Below are 11,333 nucleotides of genomic sequence, written 5' to 3' on the forward strand. Positions count from 1 at the left end.
GCGGCGGAGTGAATGGGTTGCCATGGCAACTGAGTGAGGCAGGCAGCGAGGCCGCCGCGGCCCCAGCCGCCTCTGCTCCGCAGCGTGTGGGCGAGCAGGCAGCGGGCGGCCGCCGGGACAGCCGAGGGGACGCCGGGAGCGCAGCGGCAGGATGGAGGACGGCTTCTCCAGCTACAGCAGCCTCTACGACACCTCCTCGCTGCTCCAGTTCTGCAACGGTAAGGGCGGGGGCGGCCCCCGGCGAGCAGCGGGGTCCCGGCGCTCCGGCGGGGCGGAGGCGGAGGCCGGCGCGGGGAAGGCAGCGCCGGGAGCGGGCCTGGTCCAGGCTGCCGGCGGCGTCTTTGCCGCCCAGGGCCGCCCGGCTCCGCAGCGCAACTCGGGGAGAGCAGGAGGGAGGAAACTTCACCCCCTTCAGCCTCCCCCGTTATACGGCGGGAAACCTGCCAGTCCTCGGGGCGCCTCTGCGAGTAACTTCTGAACCTCCTTCATGGGAATATGCTGAGATACGTGTGCGTATGTGGATGGTGTAGATGTCTGTGTGCATCTTTCCCTAAGGCAGATCTGGTAGCTCAAGCGGTCACCCACCGCTGCTTGTCTCCGTTACGCGTATGCCAACGTACACACACACATACACATATATATATAAAAATATATATATGTATAAGACCTGTATTTATATACATGTATAGGGCCGAGCTGCCCGTGACCCCGGGGGCGCAGTGGGACACCGCGGCGAGGACAGGTGTCCTTCAGCCCCCTGCCCGTCCCCGCTCCCAGAGCCCACCCGGCGCCTCTCTGCCCCAGCGAAGGGTGGTGTTGAGGTGTGAGATGTCTGTGTGGAGTTACGGGAGTTGGCCTTCAGTTACCGATTTTTCTTTCTGCTGTGTTTTAAGGTAGGGGTTATTGGGGCGGTGGCGTCATCACCAGGGTGGCAGCATGGCAGGGCAGCTGCCAGGTTGCAGTGATGCGTAGTAAAAAAGGAAGGAAGTGAGGAACTGCAAGTATCCTCACAGGCAGTATTGGAGATTGGCCTGCATAGTACTTGGGATTATTCAACTAGCTGATGTTTCCCTTGGGGGGAAATAAATCAGCTCTTCTAAATGTTACAGAGAGTTCTTCATGGTAAACTATAATCTCAAAATACCTTATTTTGATTGGAGTTATTGCTTTCTAGCAGCAAAATTGTGAGCATTCATAATCCCATATTTCATATTTGTGGATCTCTTCCTCCACATTTTAGTAGTGGTCTTGCTTTCTACTGCTGTCTGAACAGCTGGAGTCAGGTTTACATGAAATTGCTTCATGACAGCAACTGCATCAGACATAGCTGCCTCTTTCTTTGAAAGATACGAAGATGATAAATTTCACATTATTTCCTTTGTGGTGTGGTGCAAGAAATGGACAGGGTTGCAGAAAAGTCTTATGTGTGTGGACCTGGAGACTGAGGGAGCAGTTTTTTCAGGGCAGCAGGAGTTCTGTGTGTGGGCTGTGCATTGTGCGGTGACGCCGTATTTTTGAGCTCTTCAGGAGAGAAAACTATGAGTATGTACGGGGGTTGTACGCTAATAGCAGATGCCTGTTTTGCCTAAACTTAATAAATATTTCATTGTAAGTGTTTTTAATAAGGAAACACACAGCAATGTATTTCAAAGTTTATACTCTAATCCATTTATAAGCAAGCTGTCTTCCTATCAAAATCCCTGGGCTTTGCTTTTACAGTGATCATGATAGTAGCCTGCGCGTGGGAGCAGAAGGAGTAGCATCACTTTCTGAATAGTTTGAAAAAGCAGAGTAGCTTACTCCAGAGCACTGTCCCTTGTGTTGATTTAGTAATTCTGAGCACCTATTACACTTGATGGAAATAAGCCATATGTACTTATACTGTACAAAGGTTTTAAAATCTTAGTTAATCCTTAAGTATTATGTTCTAGAATGTGTTTCTGATGAAATCACTTGCTTAGCTGTTGTCTCATTGTAAATAGTGAGCTCAAGGGCTGTTGTAAGTTTGTATTATTCTGTGCTTATAAAAGAAAGTGGTTGAATTCAGAAGCCCTTCCTTTTACGAGTTAGCATTTAGTGAGACTGTATTAAATGAGATGAGGAATAGATAGTCAGGCCTTTGAGTACAGCCTTGAGGTGATCAGGTATTTCACACATGACCCATGAGGAAGAACATATAAATAGAGGATGCTAGTGAGGGCTTTGAGGTTGAAAAGTGGTAAAGAAAAGTGGAAAGCTCTTGCAAGTATAATGAGCAGTATGAAAAATGATGTGAAGTTGGGAGTGGGGCAGACATATAGAAGAAACCAAACAAAGCAAGCAAGTGGTAGAGATATGAAAGACAATATAATTTTAGTGTATGGTAAAGTGAAGTATGGCAATGGCTGGTAAGCACTCAAAGTGATCATTGCTGAATGCTGTAAAAGTTTCAGTTCTGAACAGGATTAATTTTAGTTGTAGAAGGAAAGACACGATGGAATTTTCTGGTGCTCTCAAAGAGAAGAAATTATAAAGAGACTGCCCGTATGTATCATTTTGAAAGATCAGGATGCAAAGGTTGTGCTCCTGAAACAATATCTTGGATCACCTGTAGGGTAGCAACTAAGGTCTAGCCTGAGCCAAGAATGGCTGCAGCTTCTCCCACTACTCAGTACATTCTAGTTGTTTGGAATGTAGTGGGAGCCCAAGAGGGGATTGGGAGGGAGGGAGCAGTAGTGAACAGGAGGCTGTGATGGGAATGAGAGAGCAGGATCTCGGCTGGTGGAGGACCTGGTCAGGGAGAGAAAAGTTAATATGAGAGCAGATTTGCCCCAAACTTGCCCCTGGCAACAAGGGCCCTGGGTTCAGGAGAAGAATTTGGGTCTTCACTCATATGCAGATTTAGTTTGCATGATTATTTAGTAATGTGTTTTTATGGCTTGCGATGTGTAAAAAATAAGGTAAATGGAGAAGGAAGAGAGAGAAGAAAGAGGTGAGGAAAATATGTTAGTTTTGAGCTGCATGTCTAAAATCTAGGGCGGATATTTAGCACAGCTAGTTCAAAGACACCTACTTTCTTCAAACTCTGTTTTACAGAACAGTAAAGATACAGTTGGCATTTGAGAAACACTGTGTTAATGAACACAAGTGTCAGTCTGAGATAACATCAAAGCAAGAAATACAAACTTCCGATGTGATATTAGGCAAGTTATTTCATTCTTGATGCCTGAGTTTCCTTAGTTGTAAACTCAGCAGAAAGTACATGCCTGCTTTTGAGGAGTTGATCACATTTATTGATTTGTTTGGTATCTCCCTCTTCAGTTTCAGAGGACAGTCCTCAGATGCACAAAGTGTTTTGCTAGTTGCTCTGCCTGTTCTGTTTGTTTGTTTATTTTTAAGAAAGACACTAAAATAACTCCTCTTAATGCCCAAGGACAATTCTTGACTTACATCTCACTTTCTAGGTAATGAAGGACTCTGTTGGTTTATTTTGTAGGTTGTAAAGTAAAGCTTAGATAATATTAACTGTGCCTGGTTATAGATACCTTCCTTGGTATTGAAGTTACTTTTAGGTAGAGAGCCAGTGTGTTTATCTACAGTCAATCAGGTTGTTAGTCATGTGTTATTTAAGCTGAAGGTAAAAGTGGAAGGATACTGATAAGGCAAGATAGTGTTGAGGTTTTTAGCATCTGCTTAAAAACTGATGGAGAGAACCATGCTGGACATGAAACGCTACCAAACCAGACACATACTGGAATTAGAGATAGCGCTCATCTTGCCTCCAGCTGATTTGCTAAACTGCAGGTGTGATCAGTACTGATTATAGACAGGTTGGAAAGACCCGTAGGGTGTGGGCAGAGTTTTGTGGGTCCTCTGACCACAAATCCCTATCTATCTATTCTCTCTTTATTTATGCAGCCTTCACCACAGTAATTGCTGTGGGCAGGATTATTAGGTATGTGGAATGTAAAAGGTGAAATCTGGGTTTCCTGCAAAATGCCTCTTTAGACTTAAAGATGGAAGTGAGAATTTATGATTTCCTTGGAACTTGTAGCATCTTTTAAATGTCCTTCATGTGGCTCCTGGGAAAATCGTAGCTGTCAAGTGGCCATTCCTGCAACCACAGTTCCCTTTTTTTGACAGAAACTTCAGCTTTAGTATATCTGGGTAAAGCAGTAAAAAAAAGTGTGAAACATTATTTCTTAATGAAATTGATATATTTGGCAAGGGATTCCATAATATTAATTATGGTTCTATTTATTAGATTACCTGAAGTGTAATTGTTAGAAAAATTGTAACTGTAAAAAAAATTTAGATAAAAATTCAAATTGATACAAACTATACTATAAGTTATTTTTTAAAAAGAGCAGAATCACAGAATATGCTGAGTTAGAAGGGACCCACAAGGATTATTGATCATCCAACTCTTAGCCCTGCACAGCACCATCCCCAAGAGTCACACCATGTGCCTGTGAGCATTGTTCAGATGCTTCTTGAACTCTGTCAGGCTCGGGGCTGTGACCACTTCCTGGGGAGCCTGTTCCAGTGCCCAACCACCCTCTGGGTGAAGAACTTTTTCCTGATATCCAACCTAAACTTCCCTTGACACAACTTCTGGCTATGCTCTCTGGTTCTGACACTGGTCACTGCAGTGGCTGCCCTTTCTCTTCCCCTCACGAGGAAGTCATAGACTGTGATGAGGTCTCCTCTTAATCTCCGTACCTCTTAAAAAAGTAGTGGTTCCTTTTGGCTCCCTCCCCCCAAAATAACTAAATCATAATATTAAGATTTTTGACAGATAATAGCTTTGATAACTGTCAGTTACTCTTAAGTCACGAAAAATAAATTGTGTGACTCAGTTTTTGACAGTCTACTTACAGTTTGAATCATCTGCTTCTGTCTCCATTCCTGAAAATAAATTGAACATATGTACCTCTTCTCTCCGCCTCCTGTATCCACAAGTGGAGCAATGCCCTGTCGGTGAGGAAGTGAGCACCACAAACAGGAAATCTGTATGGACAGTATTATTCTGGTGGTTGTCTCTTCTTTCCCATTTGACTCTCACGCTTCCCCTCCTTAACCTTCCTAAATGCAGCCTCTTACCCTCTTCCTACAGCTGGACCAAAATCACACAATATGGACTCGGTCAGGGAAGGAACAATGGTAAGTTGAGCTTTGTAGCTTTCAGGGCACTAGTTCAAAGCTGTCAAGGGCTGGAAGAGACTGTAATTTGTTTTACTGTGATCACTTCCTAGCAATAATGCAAAACAAAACTGGATTTAATTTGGTTCTTGCTGGGCAGAGTCATGCACCGTGTGTAGGAAAAGGTGTTGCAAGCATGTTCAAAAAGATGTTGCAAACATGTTAATGACATTACTCATGTTGTTTTTCTCAGAAGTCCATAATGACACAGTCAGAGAGACAAATCAGGCTTTCTCATATTTCATCTCTAGACCTCTTCTCTCCAAAACAGCAGCATGTTTTGAACTCAGGAATGGAGGAGATACCCCTCCTTGAAGCTTCCACCAGTTTTGTAGGACAGAAGATTTTATTACCTTAGGCAGCATTGCTTAGACAGTGTTTTCTTAATTTTTCTTTCAGAGAGATTTGTTCTGGCTCTTACAGTCAAACTCTTAAATAAAATACTGAATTGGACTCTAAATTAAGTGTCATTTTTATGCATTTGGAGATATATGGAGTATAAGTTGATTCTAGACTATTTTTCTTCTCTGCTGGAGTAAAGGGGAGGGGTGGCATGCAGAAACATTTTTTTTTACGTTGGTATGTGCAGTAATTGAATGCAGAATAAATCAGTATGCTATGAATTAAAAATAACTTGCACAATATATATTGTTAGCCTATTAGTGCTCAAGCTATTATTACTAATAAGACACTATATAAGTAAACTGAATTTGTTGCCCTTTAATTAGCTATTTATTTCCAAAACATGAATTATTAACACTTGGTTTAGTCGTGAATGGTGTTAATTATAGTTACTGGAATTTAATTTTTTTTCCTTTTTTTCTTTTTTTAACTAAGCTTCTAAAAACAAATGAAAATGTAGACCAGTCATGAGAGAATCCTCTAGTGATAGTTAAACCTCAACAGAGAATCTGTGTCAGTTAGCAATATGGAGAGAAACTACAAGTATCAAGTATTTTATCATGAATAAAACAACATACAGAATTGCAAATTAAAACATTGGGCTCTCAGCAGAAAGACATGCTTTATCTGATCTTCAAGGAGTTTTTAAAAAATTTAATAGTACTTTACAGAGCGGATAAAATATATGTTTTAAGTTCTAATTAAGAATAGCAAATCTGAAATTCTTTTATTGAACCTTAAGCCACATGCAAACAATTCAAATAAGGATTGAAATTATATTAAAAGTGCATTATTAAAAAGTGAATATACGTGTGGAGACAGTGAGGGAGTACATCAGTCAGTGACACACATTTTAATAGGTTTTATTCTGACTTCTCTCGTTTCTCCTTTCCTTAGAAATTTAAGATGAAGATTTTAAAGTTGATGCTGCAGTTCTTTTGTTAAGAGAAGTTTTGTGAAGCTGTAATAAAGAACCTGTCTTTTGATCTCTGAAATCTTGGAGATGATGACAGAGAATAAGTAGGAAGGTTTCATGAAACAGTGTAACAACTACATTTCTTGTTGGGTGCTTGATGTTTGCAAATGACACTAATTGGGCAACCATAAGGAATTGTGAAAGCTTAGAGGGAGTGGAAAAGGAGCTGTGGATGATGCTCTTCTTCCATGAAACAATTTAAAATGTTCATCCATTACATAATTAAAATGTGGAAGTAGGTCCCTGAGGTTTTTTAGGAAGATGGGGTGGGGATAATGATATGTTAACATGATTTCACTAAATTAATTCTTTGGAAAGTAATTAAGTGAGATTGTCCACACTCCATTACTTCCAAAGGGTAAAATCTGACATGGTCCATCATATTCTCGTCTTGCTTTGAAATGACTGATTATTGAATAAATATAATATATTCACTTGAAAATTAGCATTGGAGATCTCTTACACTGTTTCTAGGTATTGTAGAATGTAGAAACTAATCGCCTTTTTGGATTTAAAATCGGAAATAATCACTTCATTGTGATAAAAGCAGTTTGCATTTCTTAACTGCATAGACCCTGAATTTGATTGGAAACTTACGTCAGGTTCCTGCAAACAAGGAGAGAAGAAGTGTTTTCTGGTTTTAAGTATAACTTCTATAATCTGTTTCAGGCCAATGCATGAAGCATTGCTACTGGCTTGTAGTCATTGGAGAATTGAGTGTGGACAGGAGCTTAAGCTAAGGTTTGAAATGTGAGGTTCCTGAGATACAGAATAGATGAACACATTTCAATATGTAAAAAGAGAAACAATCTTTGTTTCCAGCTAGTAAAGGCAAATATTTTCAAATGAAAACTTTTAAAGACCATTGCATTTTATGAAAACTAGATCTTTCTTTTTCTTACAACTGTGTTAAAAAACATAGCAGACTGAAACAGCCTTTGACATTTTCCAGTGCAGCTCCTGTACACCCAAGTGGGGTTGACTGGGCACTGGTGTCTAGAATTTTCTTGAGGCTGTTGAAGTCAGCAGCATTAGGAGCAGCTCCTTTTTTTTTTTTTTTCCTCTTTGTTGAAAAAAAAAATCCCTCTGAAACCTGAGAAAGATCCTGACAGACACTTTCATATTTATGTTATGTTTACTAAAACCAATTATGATTTTGTTGCTTCCTTTTCCCCCTTCCCTATCCAGCATCTCACAAGCTGTTTTACTCAGACCTGTTGCTGCCTAGAAAGCACCCTTCCATCTCCCACATGGACATGCTGCTTTAAAGAGCTTGCAGGATGTGGCAGGTGGGTCCTTTTGCTGCCCCTGAAGTAGGTGTGCCAGGGTTCATGTGTTACCCGCATTGTCCCACCGCTCAACACCCAATAAACGGCACGGTGCCCGAGGGTGGCTTCTTGGAGCTGACCGAGGTCTGTGGCTACATGGGTGGTCCAGCAGGCTGGCTGGGCCACAGCGGGGAAAGAGGTCTTTATCTAAACTGATAAAAACCTTACAGGCATTAGCATATCCTGAGGCTCAGGCCAGTCTTTATTCAAACCAGTATCTGCATTGCTGCCTTTGCATCTTCCAAATATAGGCCAAAATTACAGGGCAGTGACAGCCAGGACTATGCTTAAATGATCTGAAAAATCAGGCCATTGTTTTTAGTTTCCTAACTGTGAAGCTAAACATTGAGTCTTGAATTAAATTTAAAAAATTAATTTAAGGAGTTTCTGTCCATGTATTATATGAAGCACTGTTATAAGGCACATGTACAATACCTCAGTGTAACACAGTAAATAATTACTGATGTGATTTGGTATAAGAAGCAAAATCCAGACAATGTGCAGGTGATAGAAATTTAATTGTGGACTTCAGTAGGACTGCAGTTTGAAATGCTGGAAATGCTCACAGCAAAGTCCAGTTAAATCTGAAAAAGTGAGGATTCTTAGAAATTTTGGCTCTCATAATAAAATACATATACTACTGTAATTTAGTCAACCCTGTATAATGCCACACAGGGAAGGAGGTGTGAGGGTAGGTTCTTTCCTTTTCTCCCTTTTATACTAGACACTGTGAGAAGTCCTTGTGGTAGCTGTATTTTAGTTTGGAAATAAGTGATTTCCTCTGTGTTCAGAAGTTTTAATGAACTAATGAGAGGTCCTTTGGGACCAAATATTTTATACATACAATTTTTAAGTTAAGCATTTGTATGTTTTGCAAGGCTTGAGGCCTTTCTCTACTGAGAAGTGAGAAAAGATCCATTTTTAAAATCTGTTGTTTTGGTGTGTGGTCCGGCAGATGTGTAGGCTGGGGTCAGCTACTGGTGGCATACAGATAAGCCTTTTCTTGACCAGTGTACTGCAGGATCTTGCAGCTGAAGGGCTGAATACTTTAAAGAGGTATATATAAGATGCACTAGCTCTGTTATGCTGCCCTTTAACACTGTGTCCACATTAGCAGGAACTGTGGGACAAGAGGAAGAAATCTGTAAAGCAAAATAGTTTGCGGTGAGGGCTGGGGTTTCCATGTGTCTCTGCATTTATGGTGGGCTAGCTCTAACCTGATGCCATGTGCCAAACACACTTCAGCACTGGAGCACTCCTGCTGTGCTACTGGAGTGCACTTCCAAGACTTGGCCTCTCTATGAACCAAAAAAGGCTGATAGGTGATGATCACTGCATAGGCATCCTTTGGGTCCAAACTGAAATATGTATAGGGAGCTGTGGCAGTTTTCGTAGTCTTTGAGAGATGTTTTCTCCCACTCTCTAGTCTTTAACTGTCATTCATTCTGACTTGGGAAGTAACATGGCCAGTACAACAACAGAGAAGTTGCTTACACGATGTTCTGTTCTGGTTTTCTTGAGAAGAGATTCTTAATATAATGAACAAGGGATCAGAGGACTTGTGTTGGGCTTGAGTACTTCTGTAGGCCTGAAGATTTTTGTAACAGTTTCTTTATCAGAAAGATCATTATGAGTGTTGATCATGTTCAGAACAAAAAATTCAAACTCTGGACTTCTTTCTTTTGAGCAAGTTTTAATGGATCAGACAAAACTAAAATCAAGGCTTTACATTTACAACTGTTCTGCTTTACTGAAAGATCTAAGCCTAGTCATTTTTAAGGCAGAGGGAAGGAAGGGAATATGAGTGTAGCAGTCTACCTGTGCTTTTTATTATTTAATAGCTTGGTGTTTCCACCTCTGTTTTTAAAGCTGAAAAACAGGATACAGATAGTAAGGGCTTTGGTTATGGGATTCCCTCCCCCCATTGTTATTGGTTATTGTATGGTGGATTTTGCCTAGATTGTTTTTGCTGCATTGGACAATCTGTTATTTGAAAGACTTAGGATAAGCATATTATCTGTGCAAGCCTGAAAAAAACTGGTTCTGACTATCATACCAGTAGTCTTTCAGAACAAATTTATAGCTGAATTACATCACTAGTTATTTGAATGGTATTTCAGCTTTCTTTTATGGCCTGGATGCTTTGTTTTGGTTTTAGGAAAGAGTTAAATAACTGAGTTGTGGGATTAAATGTTCAACTATGGAATTGAAAAATGGTTGCTGTTGTGTTAAGGGAACGCTTTATAACTAAAATCCATGGAAGCTGGAAAACACATTTGTTGGTATGGTCTCCCGAGAGCAATATATGTGTATCTACTCACTCATTTTTTATGGAGCACAGGGTTTTAGGCATTAAGGTGAAACTTTACAGCAGTGAACAAAGAAGTGTGGTTTATTCCAGCATTGCCTCGTGTAAGTTATTTGAGAGATTCTGTTCTGCAGCTGTCAGTTCTTGGTAAGATACTCTTGCTGGGATTGTAGCTTCTTCTGTGAAGACGTACCCCTGGGTGATTGATATGCTTATTTCTAAATTTTGTTTAAATTGGGGGAGTCTATACCCGGTCAACCTACCACTTCCCACCCTCCCACAGGGCCAAGATGAATCAAAACCACTCTTTCTCCTTTCACCTGCCCTTTTAAAATAAAATTTACCTTGTTTCTGATTCATACTGATGCAATACATTTTTCTAACTTTGAAGATGAGTAACACTATGTGATAATGTTTCAACTGTTTCCTTGAAATGAAAGGATACAAAGTAACATAGATGGGGAGACAAAGGGATGTTAAAGATGACAGGCTCAGTCCTTCAGATGTTATGTGATAAGAGGGTGTATAGTGTTCCTTAGGAGTAGAGGTTAATAAACCAGAGAGCTGTGGGAGCTGGAAGATAGTAGTGTAAAATTCAGAAGACTGAGGTTAAGTGGATTCTGGTCTTGAGGGCAAACCTGATGTCCCTGCCCCACTGTCTGTTTCTGTTTTCAGCTTGGGCTGATAAACCACCCCACACTGTGCGGCTGCCCAGGAGGAAGGTCTTGTTTCCCTTTCCCTCACTTGCTGTCTGTGGTTTTACCTACTTGACAGACTAAATTGTCTGGAGTTAGTTTAACATGCTAACCTAATAGTAAAAAAAATAGGCAGTATCTCTGTGTCATATTTTGGGTTTGCTTTTGCTGGGTTAGTTTTCTGCCGAGCTGGAGAATTAAATCAGCTTCCAGGGGCAGCAGAAGATAAATTGTAGGAGAAGCGGGAGCTATGGGCAGACTGGGGGCTTCTAGAATGGCCATTGTGTCTTGTGGAACTGGACCCTTGCTTTTGTCATTGCAGCTGCTTGTGGCACAATGTGTTGCACAGCATCAATAAATTAATCCAAGTTAGAAGTGTTGCCCATCTGTTATGTATTGTAGCAGGTAGAAGTGATCCCCTCTTTTCTCTCTTGTACCAGGGG

At 40.9% G+C, this 11,333-nt stretch overlaps 1 protein-coding gene across 10 annotated transcripts in view; it reads left to right on the forward strand.

The window, feature by feature from the left end:
• The window catches only part of EML1 (EMAP like 1), a 122,670-nt gene that overhangs the window by 42,677 nt on the left and 68,660 nt on the right, over positions 1 to 11,333 (forward strand). For 2 of the 10 annotated variants that reach the window (XM_042047339.1, XM_042047346.1), the window contains exon 1: positions 18 to 218. The exons of 7 other annotated variants lie outside the window; for them this stretch is intronic. In XM_042047339.1, coding sequence (XP_041903273.1) covers positions 152 to 218 — 67 coding nt within the window. In that variant the 5' untranslated portion in view covers positions 18 to 151. Of the gene's footprint in view, positions 1 to 17; positions 219 to 11,333 lie in introns of those variants that run through there. One more of the 10 variants, XM_042047342.1, reaches the window with a different exon arrangement.

The sequence above is a fragment of the Corvus kubaryi genome, unplaced genomic scaffold (genome assembly GCF_017639235.1).
Source record: "Corvus kubaryi isolate FWS band 111438036 unplaced genomic scaffold, C.kubaryi_AGA036_p1.0 66, whole genome shotgun sequence".
Taxonomy (NCBI): Eukaryota; Metazoa; Chordata; class Aves; order Passeriformes; family Corvidae; genus Corvus; species Corvus kubaryi.